General features: G+C 40.1%; 1 protein-coding gene across 5 annotated transcripts in view; it reads right to left on the bottom strand.

Moving 5' to 3' along the window:
- Positions 1 to 525: 525 nt before the first annotated feature.
- mink1 (misshapen-like kinase 1) overlaps positions 526 to 19657 on the bottom strand; it is a 44036-nt gene continuing 24904 nt past the window's right edge. For 4 of the 5 annotated variants that reach the window (XM_034140168.1, XM_034140165.1, XM_034140167.1 and 1 more), the window contains 16 exons: positions 18869 to 19129; positions 17305 to 17384; positions 16271 to 16374; positions 16088 to 16179; positions 14260 to 14411; positions 13185 to 13287; positions 10238 to 10354; positions 9554 to 9665; positions 8618 to 8767; positions 7962 to 8105; positions 7094 to 7228; positions 6857 to 6957; positions 6239 to 6388; positions 5993 to 6152; positions 5746 to 5885; positions 526 to 5485 (listed from right to left, as the gene is read on the bottom strand). In XM_034140168.1, the coding sequence (XP_033996059.1) occupies positions 5402 to 5485; positions 5746 to 5885; positions 5993 to 6152; positions 6239 to 6388; positions 6857 to 6957; positions 7094 to 7228; positions 7962 to 8105; positions 8618 to 8767; positions 9554 to 9665; positions 10238 to 10354; positions 13185 to 13287; positions 14260 to 14411; positions 16088 to 16179; positions 16271 to 16374; positions 17305 to 17384; positions 18869 to 19129 (2085 nt within the window). In that variant the 3' untranslated portion in view covers positions 526 to 5401. The remainder of the gene's footprint in view (positions 5486 to 5745; positions 5886 to 5992; positions 6153 to 6238; positions 6389 to 6856; positions 6958 to 7093; positions 7229 to 7961; positions 8106 to 8617; positions 8768 to 9553; positions 9666 to 10237; positions 10355 to 13184; positions 13288 to 14259; positions 14412 to 16087; positions 16180 to 16270; positions 16375 to 17304; positions 17385 to 18868; positions 19130 to 19657) is intronic. The other variant, XM_034140169.1, reaches the window with a different exon arrangement.

A 19657-nucleotide genomic window follows, 5' to 3' on the forward strand; every position in this document is an offset into this window, starting at 1 on the left:
TTTAATGATCAATCATTATAAAACATATCATATATATTATTCTGAAATGGACCAATCTGCACAATGACTACTTTTACTTTTGGTACTCTAATTATATTTTGATGCCAATACTTTTTTTACTTGAGTAACATTTTGAATGCAGGACTTTTACTGTAACAGAGTATTCCTACTGTACACTCTGGTACTTCTACTTTTATTCAAGTACAAGATTACATTTCATTACATGTCACTTGTTAGAGTGACTTCTCCCACCTCTGCTGAACACCAATGGTAAACTCGGAACAGTCATTTAATTATTCTGCTTTATTGACATTTCCTTTTCTCTCATTTTATCTAAAGGTCAAAGAACAATTACCTTTAAAAAAACAAACTGTTATCAATACAGGAAATCTCTTGTGCAGGGCCTTTTATTTTGGAGAGTCAATATGAGCCTCCACAATATCAATAATTATTCAAAGAAATGTAGTTAAAGTCAGACATGTAATGAACATTTGTCATAGTGCAAAGAAAGGAAACCAAGACTGATGAGATTAAGGTATTTTATTTTTCAAACAGTTCTGTATTAAGACATGAATTCATTCAACACAATCTTTTGAAAGTTTTAAAGTTTATCAGTCTATGAAATACAATCTGGAGTTAACCTCTCACAAGTAACACAGACGCGCGCACACACACTAAAACATTGCTAAGATGTTTATCGTCTTAAAAAAAAAAGAGAAAGGATTTTGAAAAGAATGATAAGTATTGTAGTTCTGTCTAAAGATCGTTTGAGAGCTCCCAAAGTTTGATCCGCCTCCTAATCCATTCACACCTGATTGATTAGAAATATAGGGAAGAGTGCCTCATCAGAATATTAGCCATCATCTATCTGTAGTTTGTAAAGGCAGTTTCTTGGATTTCATTATAGCATGAGAAGAAAAAGCATCCCAGCAGAGATAAGCAATTGTTTGAGAAAAGTAAAGTACAGATAACGAGCAACACACAAACCAGCCTACATTCAGTCCGCCAAAGGCCACTGAAGAACCACTTCCTGTAGGCCACACTGAGATGGACAGCCATTTTGTTTGATTTGTTCAAATGCTTGTATTGCTTATTTAAAAGAAATGTCATTATCTGCCCCCTAAAGAGGATGTTGTACACCTACAGTGAAGCCACGTTACATCAGGTCGTGCTTCAATGACACTCAAACTAAAGACTTGTGAGGGTCTTTTAATGGCTCTTGGCACAAAATGAAATAGCACTTTTACACCTTAAGGTGCTTTTAGGGGAATCCACAACCACAAACTACTCTTCTGTCTTTCAAACTGCAACCAATGTGCAGCACAATAAGACAGCAAGTGTTATATTTGCAATTAAATTCAGACTCAATTATCTCAACCAATAACTAAACGTATATTCATTTACATTTGACTAGATGATTTAACCACTGTAGTTTGAGCAAGTGCTTGTATTGAGATCATTTCTGTTTTCATCAAGTCAAATTATGATTTCGCAAAGCTTGTGCAGTTAAGTACATATGACATAATGCAACATGAGAATTTTTTTTACGGATAACTGCACTGATTTTACACATAAATGTTGGTGAAAATATGGTGACTACATTCCCCACAATGCAACACCACTGCCATTATTTTGATGGGATATCCTGGTCTGGGCAGATCAAGTCTTTCCCACTCAACCCCCCCGACAGTTTTCACATTTTCAAGCATAACACTTCAGCCCTAAACAACTGACTGATCAGTTGAGGTGATTTATCAGACTTCACATGTGTTGTATTGTTGTAAATATACTTCATAATGTTTCATTTATCTTTTGGGGTATTATTGGCTGCCAATCCACTCCACTACACTGAGACTATTACACTCCTGTTTGCTCTGTGCAATAAACACTTTGTATTTTTTGTTCCAGAGTGCCTTTTAGAGGTAAAGTGTTGAAAAGATGAGACAGAGGGAAAGATCTTGGCTGAAACTTCCCCATGCTCTGGGACAAATGTAGGACTTTTCTGATGAGCCAGAAAATAACAATAATATCAATTTCAATTTCAATATGCTGTTTGACTCCACAAGATGCGCTAACATATTGATGTGCAAAATCATTGGAGTTACCCTTTAAGATCTTTCATACCTGGTGACAAAACACACACAATTAACATAGTCAAGAAATCCTACTGTAATTGTCTTTAGTCTGTAATTGTCACTAATTGATCGATGCAATCCTCACGTGCCAATTGCTTCCGATTTTTATACAATACCAAAACCAAGAGCCAATCGCCTCCCGCCAAGGGACGTCGCGCCCCTCACATCACAGCCTGAGCATTTTAGCATCCTGTCAACCTCACAAAGGCAAATTACACCAGAGGCCAGATCCTGAACCGATCTGTACGTCCCCCCAAGTGTCTGGATCACAGCTGGGAGGGAGAAGACAGCAGACAGTATTTGTATACGTCTATATAAGTGAACAGACACGCTGCAGTTACTGACAGCCTACGCACACACAGCTGTCTACTCGATTCACTAGAACTACTAATAGAAGATGAATTAGGAATAAAGAAAACACCTAATTCTAGCTTTGATCTCTCTGCCGTAAAATACATTGTGCTTTGATTAATAGAGCGGTACACATTTTCATATAAATACAAATCTGTCTCATAGATGTACATTCACTTTGATTTCTCAATATAGACTAATTTACATATCTTATAAAATAGGCTTCTCAGAATATAATCAAGATACTTTCCCCACTACCAAGATCACACGATCAACATCTCGACTCGTTTTCTGAGCAGACGTCACTCACAGGGCTGAATCGATCTGAGTTGACTTCACACAACACACGTATGGCTTTTTACTAGGCGGGCTCCCACTGTGAGTATATCCGTTACACTGGATTAATTTGACATGTGTTAAATATTTGTTATTGCCACTTTCTGTTGTTTTTTTTTTTTAGGTAATATACAAGGTGCCAAAAAGCAACTCAAGAACATCAGCAGGATATTCTGGATTTGACCTAAGTGCACTTAAATGGCACATGACATAAATCATATTGAAGGAGCAAATATAGCTGTGCCTCTTCTTCATGGGATTTCAAGTAAGAGACAAGTGGGGCGGGGGCTCATAACCCATCCTTAAACATCTCTTCTTCCCAACTCCAAGGCACTGCTTTGACTGTAAACATGGCAGATTGATAAAAAGTGATGATGTCTTTGTACCATAAAAAGCACGAGTGCCAGAGCTCCCGGTGGATTGTAGTGGTGACATTTTGAAATATAAGTCATGGCACGCAACAGATATTCAAGAATAAAAACACTTTTGGGAAAACAACTTTGATACAGTACTACATACTCTATTTCAATGGCTTACATGCACACCAAGAACCTGTTGGAGATATATTTATAAATGTATGTTTACAGAAGTGAAAGTGCTTTCCATGCCCATATACAGTTTGTTTTTATAATCTATCCACCATAAAATTGAACATCTATTTATATAATCTTTGCTTAAACTTCCTCTGCAAACTTTCTTTGTGCCACTATTAAATATATCTTCTTTCCCACTGATCACTAGCCAAGACTCGTTTCGATATAACCCAAAACCTTCCAGAAGAAAAGTACAGTTGCGTTTGTCAGCTTGTATTTATAAACTCTAATTTGTAGACATTTCTCCAACTCCATGCTGACGAGAGACATGATGGGATTGAAGAAAAGTCCACCTGTTGAAAGCAAAGTGCTGTGGAAGTGTTGAAACACCGTGAATCACTACAGAACGATCTTGATTCATGTGTTGACCTACCCTCTGCTGACAGAACAAACAAAAGCCAAGCTACTTCCCGATAGCGCTGCCTCACACCTTTACCGTAAAGTCTGCTGTATGAGAGCAGAGCGTTAAACAAATGGAAAACTACTAGATTACTTGAGTAAAGACTTTCGGAACACCAGAATATTCGTTTTGGATGTACAGAAAGGAACATTGGTTCGAGATGTTTCTCCTAAAATCCCCATATAAGCTCTAATCCCTTTGGCTTCGATCCATCGCCCCATTGCAGATTATGCTGTGAACTTTGGCAGAGTGTATATATATATATATTAAGTCTCATGTGTTCCAGCAGTCCTCCGTGGTATTGCAGAGTCACCCTACATGTAATCTTTCCACTGGCCTAAGACGAATAACGAACTGTACCACACGAAGAGCGCTTCTACTGCAACCCCTTCACAAAGAGATCCACACTAAGAACTGAAATATAATACAGAAGAGTAGATCACTGCGGTAGGAAAATGATCTCCATTAATCACTGTCTTACCACGTTTCTACATGTCCTACTTTCCTGACAAATATCCCGTCACTCCCTACCGCTCTTAAACACCCCTCTCCAAACAGAAACGCCACAGAATAGCATATATTGCAATATAATGGCAATATAATTACAGTCAAATTAAGAAGATCAGTAGGCTAATACCAATACATTATCACTACATATAAATAACGTTTTTTTTGTTGTATTTTTTGTAAATCTATGGAGACAGAAAAGTCTGATGAGTCAAATAATGAAGGCTTCACCTTCGGGGAGGAAAAGGCAAAGCAGGAGATTTCACATTACGGAGTCAGAGTACTGCACATTTATGAGACTTCTGATTGTTTTTTTTAATCCTTTATTAGTTTTTAAACTGAAATCTATTTTGCTTTTTAAATCTTTCAAGGCTTACTTGCTGTGATTAAGAGTTGCATTATCATTCAGGCAAAGTTAGTGGAAGCCAGACTTCAGGTTATGATACGGAAACTACAAATACTTCAACTAGCTACTTTGTCTCGACTTTAATGTACATTTGTAATAGTGTGTGTATTAAATCCTTCCATTAAGCCTAACCCTGAAATTGCCTCAAGCCACTGCAGATTTCCAGCATTGAATTATTTCACGTCCATTTGTTGGGTAGCAACACACTGAGGCTAAATAAAAGGCCTGCAAATGATTCAGATCTAAGTGTAAGGTGCTACCTATTTACAGCTTCATTTAAACATACAGGATTTGATAAATAATGCCTTCTTCAGAACGTACTGTCGAACCTTTAAGGAATGTCACACACTTCACAAGTAGAGGAACTAAATAGATACGACTGAAAACCACCAATTAAAGTAAATCAAGACCGGAATATTTACAGTACAAAACAATAAGTGGTATTAACATTTGAAGCTAGTGTCATCAGGGGGGAATGGAATGAAATATTGTATGTGTGTGTTTGTCTAAGAGAGTGAGTGCGTGTGTGTGTGTGTGTGTATTTGAAACATGAGTGTATGAGAGAGCTGTAGATAAACGGGAGTTTTTTTTCTCGCATGTGTGTATTCATGCGCTTGTGATCACTTCCTCTCGACCCCCTGCTGGTCGACACACTGACCGAGCAGCTGATCCTTCACCAGTTCATGATGCAGTTTCTGTTCAACGTCATGAAGTACACCTGGCTGCTGCCGCCGGACCGCACCGAGGCGAAGAACACCTGGAGAACGCAACAGAGACACCGTTACATGCATGTTATAAAACTCAGACGCCAAGTGATTAGCTTTCGGACGATATGGGATTTTTAAGTCATGTATGTGTGACCTTTTCCAGCCACTTATGTCAGGACTTTTATGATTAAACTGATAATGGAAATTCACCATGTTATATTTATTCCTTGAGAGTTTATTATAATGGCATTCTGCAAATACATGTTACTGTCCCATCCCTTTGTGACCTCACTGTCCCACACGATCGTACCTTGTCGTTTCTCTCACAGAGGAACTTCAGCCTCTGAGCTCTTTTGTGCATGAACACCCCGTCCAGGTGGCCGGTCTCCACAGATCGGATCTCAATGGCCTTCTCTCCCCATCCCATGATCTGGTTGGAGCAGATGTGAGCTGCAAGGCAGAATAAAGAATCAGCTTAAGGCAAACAGAGCAATTTGTAGAGTTTAAACATCCCCTTTTGTGTCCATGTGAGTGTGTTTTTAGACTTTGTGCCGCACCAACAGATGTGGGCATCTCGCCCCACTGCAGGACCACGTCCTTGATGATTCGTCCGTAGGTGTTGACGTAGACGCCCTCGTCTTCGTAGCACAGCAGCATCTCCATGCCGTCTGAGCTGGGCAGGAACACGATGGCGTGCGGCAACACCTGACTCTGGATCTGTTTGGGAGGAAAACAAGAGGGGTGAGCTCCTTTCACATCCTAAAACAAAGAAAACACTGCTGTCTGAAAGCTGTGCAACGTACATGAACGGGGATATAAATGTCATAGTTGTTTCCGGAGTCCACGTCGATGGCATGGAAGCCAGCACACGAACCGTAGATGACCTTCAACCGCTGACCTTCCTCCACGGTCAGGTCAACGAGGACAGGCCGGTGTGGCAGATCTGCAAAAGACTGGGAGCAGAAAGCGAGAGGATAATCAACTTAAAGTGGCCTGATTATGCTTTTTGGGTTTTTTTTATATACGTTTTTTTTTGCATGTAAATGGTCCGCAACGGCTTGAATCCAAATTCCTGGACACCTTTGTGACATCACTATGTAGCACTCACACTTCTACTTGTGATAGGCTAAGGGGTGGGAGATCTCTAAGCTTATGATCAATGGCAACAGAGCCAGCCAGCTAACCAATCAGAGCAGACTGGGCTCTGGTTTTAGACAGAGGGTGAAAAGAGGTGCTGCAGCACAGGCAGTATGAGAAAAATAAAAAGCTTTTTGAACATTAAAGCATGGAGACATGTCACAGGAGAGACACTACATACTGATATGAGCCTGAAACTGAGCATCATGTGTCCTTTTTAAATGCTCTTCTGGTTGGCTGATCGTGCGCAGCTAATCTGGGCTCATGGGAAAGAGGAGACTTACCTTGAAGGCCATGAATTTGTGATAAGGTTTGGGCGCCCAAGCATACACTTCCACGGCATTCTTCAAAGCAATCACCAGGAACTTTATCCTCTCGTATTTCACTGGATAGAACAACCACAAGGCCATCTGACATCAGACACTCGTAATCAATAATTCACCGTGCCAAATGCATTTATGGAGAATTTCTCCAGAGCGGAATAGACCGCAGTCATAAAACAATGGTGGTCCGTCACTCACCCACTTTGTAGTGCACGCAGCCCTCCATCTCCCCCACCGTGGTCCAGCCCTGCTTCTTCTCCACCTCGGGGTCGTTGTGCAGGATCTTGTTCCTCAGCCAGGCCAGGTAGTAAACACGCACCTTGTTTTTCTTGCCTTCAAAGAGCCAGAGGAACATCAATACTATTATCAGCAATAAGTCAAACTTTGCAGACGACAAACAGAAGATCAGGGAGTCTTAAAACTAAAATGTATTTAATGTGAACAAGGTCATGTCTGTCGGTTCTGGTAGTAGAGCAGGATCCAACTTTAATCTTTACTACTTTACAGTCACTTGCAAACTTACTTTTTGTGTGTGAAAACATGAACACTGCATATTTCTGCTTCTTTCTTAACATAATACTGATTAATTGTCAAGATGTTATGTGTATATATCTAACAAAAGCATCAGAAATCACCTCAAATTATCATTAAAATCATTAACACAGTAAATTATAAAACTATTTTCTCATTTTTGGATGTCATTTTGCTTGAGTTCTCAAAAATTGTTGTGATATAAGCTTTTGTCAAAACTTTCAGGCCCTTACTCAGACATAAAAACTGCTTTCTTGTGACCTTCAGGAGCAAAGTTAAAGCAAGTAATCCCTCTGAAGGCATTGGAACAATTCGGCATCCCATTAAGGGAAGTCTTATTCCTAAAGTTCAGCAGCTGCATTGGGATCAGCCTGGTGACGAAAAAATGAGTTGGGATGAAGTATTAATTGGTACTATCTAATTTAAGTCAAATTGTGTTGACAATTAATTTCTAGGTGTCATGAAATCTTGAATGTAATGTCATTTTACCCTCACAAAAAAAAAAGGGCTCAGCCTGGTGAGGAGCTGTATTGACCTGAGATAGTGATGAGCAGGTTGAGGCCCTCCAGGACGTCCATCTGCTGGAACCTGCGGGAGTTGATGAGGGGGTAAACCTTCCCCTGCCCGCTGCGGTCCAGCAGCTTCAGACCGTTCTCTGTGCCCACCAGCAGGTTCACTCCTGGAGACACACACACACATATTATTATTTAAACATCTTTTAAATAATGGATCAGATGCTTGGTGTTTAATCTCATTGGTGGTCTGTAGGGACTTGGCTCGGGAACTGAGACGTCGCCAGTAGTCCCGATCGGACTACTGGCAGAGTGTGGAGGTGCCAATTAACATACTATTTATAGAGTATCCTAGGTATATATGTTATATATGTCATGTCTACATTTCTGCTGCTGTTTCTTTAGAGAACATTGTAATTCAACCAGAACATTTTTATATTGTGTATTCTTTGAGCTGAAGTGTTTACACTTCATTCTACCTTTCAAATATTTGAATGCCTGAACATATTGCTGCTGTAACAGAATAATTTCACCAACTTGGGATCAATAAAGTATCTATCTATCTAACCTCAGGGACATTGCAGGGTGTGCTTGAGCAAGGCACCCTGACAGCTTCTTCATAACACAGTGGAAAAACTGAATTTGTGGGATTAATAACGGGTGTGGAATGTGTTCTCACCCCACAGCGCGGCACACAGGATCTCAGAGTTGAACCTCTTCTTGTACTTGCGGATCTCAGGCGTGTCATTGGGGGGGCGCGTGTTGGTGGGATTGACGTTCACCATGGATCCTTTCCTCACCTCCATCTTCAGCTGCTCAAACCTGGAGCCTAGACAGGGGGGGGGGGGGGCAAGAGAACCAGATTATTTAAGGAAGAGAAACCTGGGAACTGGACACACGTCTCCCATTTAGCCTTTTTATTATTTTGTATTTATTTGGAGTCACATTATATTAAAAGCACAGTTTTGCAAATCATATATTTTTAGAGACTCGAACGTTTATCCTTTTTAAACAGGGATGCTGATTAACATGCTACTTTTTTTTTTTTTTAAATAAATATGTTGTAATAGGAACTAATCTTAAAAGGTAGGGTAGGTAAATTTGAGAAACCAGCTCGAGTGCGCTGGAATTCGAAAGTAAACAACTGAAAAAAATCTGCCCCTTCCTTACAGAGCCCCTCCTCCAACACACACGAACGCGCACATGACCAATGAGGGCACGAGATAAGTTTGTGCACAGATGGAAGGCTGACAGGCAGGTAGGCCATCCAGTTATTTTAGCCGGGCCGGCTCAGATGGTTGGTCGTGCTTTTTACAGTATTACGGCTTCCACAGATGAAATATTTGTATGTATTTATTGTCAAAGCATTTAATTTATTCATTGCTATCGGGATGTTAAGAGCATTCCATGGAATATAACAAAAAGTGTTTCTGAAGTGAATTACCTACCCCACCTTTAAGTCTTGAAGAAAAAACAGCTATATTAAATGTTCCTAAGTTAACAACAATTACTGTCAAAGCTTAAGGTAGTGGATTGTTTGCAATCAGCGGTCATTTCCTTGTTCAATGTTAAAGAAAGTCAGAGTAGATTGGAGTGTGAACAGCTTCTGACTCACCAGTGAGAGACATGTTGTCCCCGGGACCCCCTGGACTCTGGTACATGCCTAGATCCACAAAGGTGGTGAAGGAGGACTTTCCAGATGCTTTCACCAAACCTCTGGACTGATACTGTCGGAGCAGAACGTTACATCAACATTCATATAGAGGAGATTGTCAGATAAAATGTGAAAAAACATATTTTCCTTGGCATTGAAACAGCAGTTTTAACAGCCATGTGTTTGATGAAAGTCTAAAAACAAGCTGAACTGATTTTCATGAGTTTAATTTGCCTCGGATCATTGTTCATGGTTGATTGAATTGTGATAAAACTCTTTCTGTGGTGTTTTTGTAAATAGGTTTGACTTATTTTCATTTCACCGTTATGTTTTTTCTTATTCTGTTCAGCAAATTGGGATTTTATTTTGTAACAGTAGCATGTAAAAAGACATTGTACATGAATAAAACATTAGAAAAAAGTGAATATATACATTTTAAAGATAGAAAGATATATATCAATAGAGTACACAACATACACATATAAAGGGTAAGTTAAAAAACACTGAAGTAGACTAACTAAGTACTAGTGAATAAACGATAAAAGGGAGATAGATAGAAGAGTGCAAAGGAACACTGCAGAGAGGGATCTCATACCAATAAACAAGGAATTTAGGTTTGATATATTTAGCCTCAGAAACACTTACATCATAAACAGAGTCCTTCCCAGGGGAGGAGTGAGAGGCAGAATCAGTGGGCGAGTGGGAGGGCTGCACCACATCTGGCAAGTTAGTGTATCCGTTATGACTCCGCTTCTCTGGGGTCTTTCAGGTGAAAAAACCACACACACACACACACACACACAGACATTATTATATTGTTACTGTGAGACTTGAATCTAGGCTAATCTGCTGCTCCAATAACCAGAATATGACCCATGTGGTTAGCAGACCAAAGTAAACACAAGAAGTGAAGTCGTGACCAAACTTGCTTTAGAAACTTCATGTTATTTATTGTGTCTCTTTGTATGTTATAAATGGGGTTTTGTTATTTACAAGCAGCCAATGAAATGCCATTTTTGGTTTGACCATAAAATACAACACTTGGATAGAACCGAGAATCTAAAACACTTTTAAAACGCTCTACGCTTTCAAACATATCAAATAGTTTGGATGTCGTGAAATGGGGTTATATGAGGTACTTATCCCTCGTCAGTATTTTACCTAGGGTAGATTAACAAAAACCCTGACTGACTGTTTTTAAATGTATTTAAAAGTATGTTTCCCCATTAGCTGTGGGGTTTCTTTGGGAGATTTTCCTTGTCCAGTGTGAGGGTCCAAGCACAGAGGGTGTCGTATTCATATTCATATTCTGTACAAACTCTGAAGTCCCTTGAGACAAATGTAAAGTTTGTGATATTGGGCTATATAAATAAACTTTGATTGAAGATTGATTGAATGTCTGTGCCGTCATTAGAACGTGTGAGAGGACTTGCTCTAAAAATATAAACAACATTCACAGTATGTGGGAAAGTAATCAAAAAATATCCAGATCATTTGTGACCTGCTCCATCGAAATCAGTCGCATTGACCCGAAGACACATTTTGAGTTGTATACACTGTAGGAAAGAGGAGATTCATAGCTTTCTAATGATATCAGGATTGTTGTTGTACTCCAAATATTAAAGTGGACCTATCATGCTATATTATAATAATATAGTGTAGGACCATACCTATATAAGGCATATTTATACTTTTTTTTTTTTCAAAATACCAAACAGATCATGCATTTTAGCCATGCCTCATTTCGCTCAATTTGACAATTTCTAGCTCTGTTTTTGCAAGGGCAGATTCAGTGAGAACAGCACCATCTACTGGCCTGGCATATGTACTACAGCGTCTCCAGCGCTTTCGAACGGCAATGCCGTGGTTGTCTCCTCCTGATAGGTGGAGAGTTGGCCCAATAGCCGTAGCGCCACCGTCCTGACGTCAGGACAGTGTTCAAATCTAGATCAGTTTTTATCAGATCCGTTGCAGCCCCTTTTTTAGAGATTTGGGTATGGAGGAAAATAGAGAGGGTTGTGTTTTCTGACACTTGGTGAGTTCCCTGGAACACCGGGGACACATATTCATGTATAAAAGACGTACCAAAGTGCATTTTGCATGATTGGTCCCCTTTAAGCAAAATATGTCACATTATATAATGACTGTCACCGAGTTATCATTTTGAGAAAAAGGCCTTCAAAGTTTCCTCTTCTCTGGAATCCATCGATCTGATTGATTATTAGCAAATGATCAAAGTACTACGGAGGGAAGATATTCTCGTTTGGATTACTGGTCTGGGGGAAGCGAGTGAGTGTGTGTGGTATACGTGTGTGTGTGTGTGTGTGTGTGTGTGTGTGTGTGTTTGTGTAATTTTGCATTTGTGTGTATTGTGTTTGTTTCCCGGGGAAAACACTCACGAGAAACACCGGCTGTTGTTATGCCTGCTGTGACGTCAAGTTACTCCGTTCTCCGCTTGTAATTATGCCGTTACAAGCTTCAAAGCTGTATTTATCATCTGAATTTGCCGAAACAAGTTTAATATTCTAAAAGCCAAGACTTTGTTTATTTGAAATCAGATGAAAACAAACTGTAACGGACCCTGCCGTGTTATCTATGATTACTATAGGCCTTGCATTCATAATTTCAGCCGGAGGGAGGGGAAGCAGCGCTGCGGAAGAGCAGAGTGGCGAGTGAGAGCTGTCATCTTCCCTTTACAAGTTTCAAACATGTATTTATCGTGTGATTTTGGAAATAAAAGTTTCATATTCTGAAAGCCAAGACTTTGTTTGTTTCAAATCAAACAAAACACCCGAAAAACTATTTTTTTACACAAATCCACGTTTATTTTGAAATGAGCCGTTGCGACTTCCGACTGATTTAGATGGAGCGGGTCACATTTGTGTTTTATTTATAATACCAGGCTAATTAATAGCTCAATATCTTTCTCTGACATTCAGTGAGGTCATTGTAGCTTGGCACACATATTTGACGCTAATTGCATAATAAAATGCATTAACAAGCAAAACAATTTCTCTTCAGTGAAGGTGACATTTCACACATTCAACTCAGCATGAGCCACTGTCTGTCTCTGAATCACATCTCTGTCTCGCCAACAATCTCAAACGATGTATGCCCACGTAACACAGGCTGACATAACCCAAAATAAAAAAACAAATTTAACATTATTCATACAGTTACTAGAAAAGGTGTATATTGTCTACTTTAGGATGATCCTGTAAGCATCCATGCACCAATATTTTTCTTTTTATATTATATATCATGTTCATTATCCCTTAGTTTAGTAGTCAACTCTCTTCCCCTTCTAAATTCAGTTTATAATCAAGTGCTTTTTGAGCGTTGGGGCAAAGCAGTGAAATAACAGAAAGTGCTTTTCTGTAAAACATTGCTGAGCTTTTTCTGCATGTTGTGTTTTAGCAGCTTATCAAGGGTGCATGGAAAATGGCTCGTCAATGTGTATAAAAAAACCCACAACAACAACAGACCCAGTGCCTGTGCCTTGGAGCTTTGTGATACTCTTTGACAAATTGTGTGTTGATTTACCAACAAGTCACAATGCATTTAAAGCACCATCACGTCCTCGATGACTCACCCTCTGCACCAGCATGGTCTGATCCCCGTAGCCTCCAGCCTGCTCCCCTTCGTCCTCGTGAACCACCATGGTGTTCACTGAATCAGTGTCTCCATCCCTGTGACTGACATCAAGAGACCAACACAAGTCAAGGATAATAATAAAGCTTTATTTATATAGCACTTTCCATACAACACCTGCCGTGGTGCCCTTGAGCAAGGCACCGGACATCGTAGAGAGTAAAAGTAGTAAGGATGACACGTAGAATTATTTGGCTCCCTGACTTGTTAGCATCTGTATGGGTGAGTGTTACTGTGGGGAAAATACTGAATGTACTCTTCCAATATCAGAGTCCACATGATAACAAAGGTATCCCAACTGTAGCTGTGTACATGACAGGATGTATGATTACCTAGAAGAGCATCAGGACTGTTTGAGGCATATGATAGCTATGTGATTAACATGATGATTCAGCCTCTATGGAGATAGACATATGACAAGCATGATCATTTCTGACGTGGAGCTAATCTGAAGTAAACATTGAATACTGCTTTATGTCCCTCCATCTTGTGACTGTGTAACTCCCTCTCTTGTATATCAGCATGTGAAGGACACTGTTTGAGATTTTGAGTAAAAAGTCAGGATTTTGAGAAAAAGACAGAATTTAGAGATTTTGAGAAAAAGTCAGAATTTTGAGAAAAAGTCAGAATTTTGAGATTTTTAGAGAATTTTGAGAAAAAGGGTTATGGATTAGGATTTTGAGATACAGTCAGAATTTTGCGAAAAAATACAGAATTTTGCAAAAAAGACAGAATTTAGAGATTTCGAGAAAAAGTCAGAATTTTGAGATTTTCCAAAAAAAGCCAACATTTTGAGAAAAAAACTCAGTGTTTTGTACATGAAACGATTTATGATTACCGACAAGAACTGGTATTCCTCCATCTTGTGACTGTGCAACTCCCTCTCTTGTATATCAGCATGTGAAGGAACTAGTTGATGCTCTGTATGTGATGACGACTTCCATTCTTGCAAGGATAATAAATACATGTATCCTGATATTGAAGCTGGTGACGAGTGATATTTTTCTAACAGTTACCGATCTGTGGGGCTCTCTTCCTCCTCGGGCCCCTCGCCGCTCTCGCTCTCCTCGCTGCTCTCGCTGCTCTCCGAGGAGGACGAGTAGTCGTTGGCTTTCACCGGAGGCCTCGGCTGCTCCTCAGCGCGCTCCTTGGCAAACAGGCCATGATCCTGCACACACATACACCACCATTTACTTTACAAATGCTTTCAAAACAGTTTGAAACATCCATCAAAGACAGTAGACATTCACGTGTGCCATGCTAAAATAATCCAATCCAAACACAACTGAAGTGACATTTTGGGATGATTTTCAGGCGTGGTTAGAAGGCCTGTGTTGAGGGTATGATGTAAGTAAACACATTACAAATGACTTTATTTATAGAGTGGAATTTAATTCAAAGACACCACATGATGTACCCAATAAACAACAACAATGTACAGCATGCAATTCATTCTATACAATCACTTGCATCCAAATAATGCAGGTGCAAACTCATGCATGAACACTTAGCGTTGCGTAACACACAAAGACATGAATACTAACCTCCCCTATAGCTCTCTTGTAACTCTGCACAATTGAGTCAACAAACAGGGATTTGAGAAGAGGAGAAACATGAACAGCAATTGTGTGAAGCTCAGGAAAAAGTGTTAAGGATATACGAGGAGAAAACCTTGGGTTAGTAAACTCTGTCAATGTATAGAACAGGTGTTTGAAAACGACTAAGGTTATGTACAGTCAATTAGTTCTTGTTTTTTGATTATACAACATTAAGAGGTGCAGTGATGAATCCTAAAACCCAGAAATTAGTCAGCATTTAAGAACTTCCGCTTCCCTCTTCTCGAAGTCAATGGTTTGTGGTTAGAAGCCTAAAATAAGGTCTGTGGTTAACACGAGCTTATTAAATGTTTAATGTTGATCTAACGCAGTGGCACACTAGGAATAAGTGGAATAAGTGTGCAAAATATTAAAATGTTATTTTCGAATCCTGAACGAGACCGCCGCCAGAGCGCGTCTCCCCGTTACCTGCAGAAGGAAGCCATGCACGAAACGCAGCCTTGCTCTCTTTAACTCCAGGCGACTTTCTTCCACTTTCCTCCGTGGTGCAGGGCTGATCGTTTCACCACGCTGTGTCTTTAGTTGAAAGCCCAGTGGCGATCTGCTCATCTCTCATCAAATTAATATGCTACAAAGGGGTGGACTGGCCATGTGTGTTCTGGAGAATCACAGAACGGACGATCGTCCTTATTATGCCGTTTAAACCAATTATTTAAATTCGGCATCATGTAAGTTGCACTGACAGCGAGGCTCCCCCCGTCCTCCTGCTGACAGTTCACGAGCGTCGAGCTCCTCACCCACGTGTGAAGGTGAATGTCCGAAGCTTCTATGTGTCATGTAAACTGCCCACAAAACAGCAAAACACGCCGGCATGACACCACCGCTAAGCTAAAGGTGGACTTAACGGCAAAGTTTAGTCCACTTTTAGCTTAGCGGTGCTGTCGTGAAGTCATGTGATCGTTGTGTAGTTGGTTTATTGCCTTTAGCTTTTTCCTTATTACGGATTGCATTTACGTTTTCAAAATCACAAAGTGGTGGTAACGTGTGGAGATTATCCTGCTGAACAAAAAGTATCATAAACATTTGTTGGCCAGAAACGTTATTTTCTGCAATAAACTGAAATCCGATGTGGAAACCTTTGTGAAGCTAACTTCCGGGTCGGCCTACAGAAATACGTCATCACTGCACAACCCTACTACGTGTTGCATGCACCCTGAAGTATTGTAGTTTAAGTAGGGGATACTGGAGAAACGGCCAATAAAATGTCTGTTTTAAAAGAACAACTCACAGCAGGGCGCCCGGGGCGGGAGGAGGTGCGAGACTCCCCCGGCTTGTGACGACTATCATGGGACAGCATGGGAGAATCCATTTTGGAGGAGCCTGAAATGAACAATGTTGTAGAGTGTAGTTATAACTCTGAAATAAGACAGATAATCTGCGGAGGAATAGCATGGGGGAGGCAGGGACTCACTGTGGATGCGATGCCTCTCCAGAGAGCCGGTCTGGGGCAGATTGGAGATGATGCTCATACTGTCTCCTCTCTCCCAGCGATCATTGCGGCTCAGATCCGGATTGCTATTGTGAGAAAACAAATCAGTTATCGGAAGTCTTATCGAGCACCAGTTAAAGGTCCCCTATTATACTGTTTTTCCATCAATAGGTCAATAGGTCTCAGATATATACAAAACATGTCTCTGGCATTTAGAGCCAAAACACTTCAAACAGATCATTGTAGCATCCCATAATCCCCTCTGTTTCAGCCCTGTTTCCAAAGTGCTGATTCTCTGTCTGTTACTTTAGATGAAAATAAGGAGCCCCTCCCCACGCCCCTCTGAGAGAGATTTGGTTGAAAAGAACACAATGTGCTCTAGGAGGAGATTCAGGTGATAAGGTGGTGGGGGGGGGGGTTACCTTGGTTGGTGATTGGCTAATGGTTACACAAGCCAAAACATCGTTATGACATCATCAAGTGGTCAAAATCTGATCAGCTCATTTTCAGACAGGTTTTTATATAAATGGATCAGGACAAAAAGAGAGAATCTTTGTTCCTGAAACTTTCAGAGTCTCTTTCCACAGAGGGGACACATGTTGATGTAGAAAAGACATGAAAAAGTGGATTTTGCATAATAGGTGACCTTTAAGATTCAAAGGTTTAATTGTCATATGCACATTAGCTACAGTGTAGAAATGGCAATTAAATTCTTCTGACCTGAGCTCCTGCAACAATGCAACATATATAATAAAATATAAAAATAAAAAATAAAAATAGTGCAAGAAGTCTATATACATGTAAATATAATATGATATATACAAGAACAGAATGTGAAATTAAATATTGTACATTAAGACAAAATGAAATACGGTTTATTGCGGTGATAACTATTGAGATAAATAAGTAGATTGCAAGATGACAAACAGATGAATGTTTATCGAGGCACTTAACAGAGCTCAGGTGTTAACAGGCACTTATTAAAATAAATATTGGATAACTAGTTCCCGCAGTACCTGGCTCGTACTGGGTGCCTGATGCCAGAGGTCAGGTTGGTGTTGAGCGCTGTGGCGATGGACGCTGTCCTCTGAGGAATCTGAGGGAAGAAACAGCAGGTACATTAAAATGTGGTCGAAAAAAACTAAAATAATTAACCAGAGAGGATGTTTGTTTTAACCCTAATACCACCCTTAATAAACATCATTCAAGGTTCAAGGTTCAAGTTCAAGGTTCTTTATTTGTCAAACGAACATAGCTACAGTGTAGTTATGTCGATGAAAATCTTGTGTCACAGGCTTCTCCAACAGTGCAACACAAAACAGAAAAAATATAGTGCAAGTAAATAGTAAATACAAGAAGAAAAATAGTTTAAAAAAGTGAAATAGTGCAATAAGAGTCTACAGTATATGCAAGTCATTGAAATATGATATATTAGTAAATAGATAAATAATTTTTAAGTAGCAGCCAGATGAATATTGTGGATGTTTCAACAGTTCAGGTGTTTTACTAAAATTGTTTTCAACCCATTTTCTTTTTATTGTATATTCTCACTTTCTTTTTATTTGGTATCCTTTAATCCTTGTTGGAACTGTCTTATGTGTTTCAATCTCATGGCTTAAGCTACTAAAACATCTGAATTTTAGATGTTATCTTATCTCAAAAGATTGAGGTTTACATTTCTTAAAACGGACAACTTTCATGGTCAGTTTACTTCATTTTGTCCAACAAGAATATTATTTAGAAGATAAGGGAGAATGTTAAACAGAAATGCTAACCAGTGTTATGTTTTGATTTGTTCACCTACTGCTGAGTCATTTTCAAAGATTCAAAGGTTTTATTGTCATATGCACAAAGCTACAGTGTAGAAATGGCTATGAAATTCTTCTGACCCGAGCTCCTCCAACAATACAGCATATTAATAAAAAATTGTGCAAAAAGTCTACAGTCATGGCCAGCCACTAGATCAGGGGTGTCAAACTCAAATACACAGTGGGCCAAAATAAAAAAATGGGTACTAGTCGAGGGCCGGACTGGTTCAATGTTTATTGCAAAACTTATTGAAATGAACTTATTGCACATATTAAACCTGGAACTAACAAAGCTTAAATGATTGCCTATAAAAACAACATTAAACATGAAATAATCAGTTGCATTAATTTCTTATGGCTCTATCTGCAGCTTTTCCCCCCCCCCCCCCGAGTCATTTCTTATGATTACATTTTTCCATAGGCCAACAACAGCTTCAACAAAACTATTTCCCTCAAAGAAAAAACCAAACATGCCCTGTTGTCTCAAGAAAGAAAGTGCAGAAGGAAACATCCATGTAAACTCAGTGTGCTGCTCTGTGATGCTAGTTCAAGCCAGATACTTGGCATCTCATCTTGGGTGCAAGGTCATCAATGTTTGGGGTCAGGCTCTGAGCTGAGGAGATCCTCAGGATTGAGTGAAGGTGTGCGTGCAATATACCAGCAGGCCAGATCTAATAGTAATTAGAAATTATTCTGCGGGCCGAAATTAAATCCACCAAGGGCCTGATTTGGCCCCCTGGCCTCGAGTTTGACACATGTGCACAAGACTCACCTTGGGTGGGAGTTCCACATCAGGAAGGCGGATCCAGGGTCCATCTCCGATAAGAAGTCCCTGGGGGGCCGGAGTTTCAGAAGTGGGGTCTGAGTTTTGACGCACCAGCTCTCTAGAGTGGATGGGGCGGGGCGTGGGGGTGAGGGACGGGTCCTGAGTGGGGAATGCGGACATGGTCTTAGTGGGCTGGTCACAGAGGGACTGAGAGCGAGGGACAGGGGCAGCGTAGGGCTTCAGAGGAACCAGGTGAGCCATCTGGAACTGAAGAGGACAGGAGGAGCAGGGCGGAGGGAGGAGGAGCAAGAGGAGATCGCAGGAGGTATCCAAGGAGAAAAGAGATCACAGGTTTGTGGAGGGGAAAAGGAAGGAATGTAAAAAAGGAAGGCATGAATAAGGTAGCATAGACAGATGAAGCAGCTAAAGAGTCAGGGGCAGAAGGGAGAGGCAGTTGTATCTTGAGCTGTTTCTCTAGGGGGTTAAAGGAACTACATTTCAAACACTTGGAAGCACCCACCAGTTTAATTCATTTCTTATTTCATAGTTATTTTAATTTTGATCTTTGATTGTATTAATCTGTGCTTTCCTGTTTTCCATCCTTTCCCTGTTGCTGTTAAACTACTGAATTTCACCATGGGGATTAATAAAGGTCCATCTTATCTTTCCCTGCCCCCCTTGGGGTTCGACAGAAAAAAACTAAAATAGTAATAAAGAAATTGACCAGATAGGATGTTTGTTTAAACTCTAATACCACCCTTTTAAACATCAGTAATATCCTAAAATAGTATTCAA

Source organism: Trematomus bernacchii, unplaced genomic scaffold (assembly GCF_902827165.1).
Source record: "Trematomus bernacchii unplaced genomic scaffold, fTreBer1.1, whole genome shotgun sequence".
NCBI classification, from domain to species: Eukaryota; Metazoa; Chordata; class Actinopteri; order Perciformes; family Nototheniidae; genus Trematomus; species Trematomus bernacchii.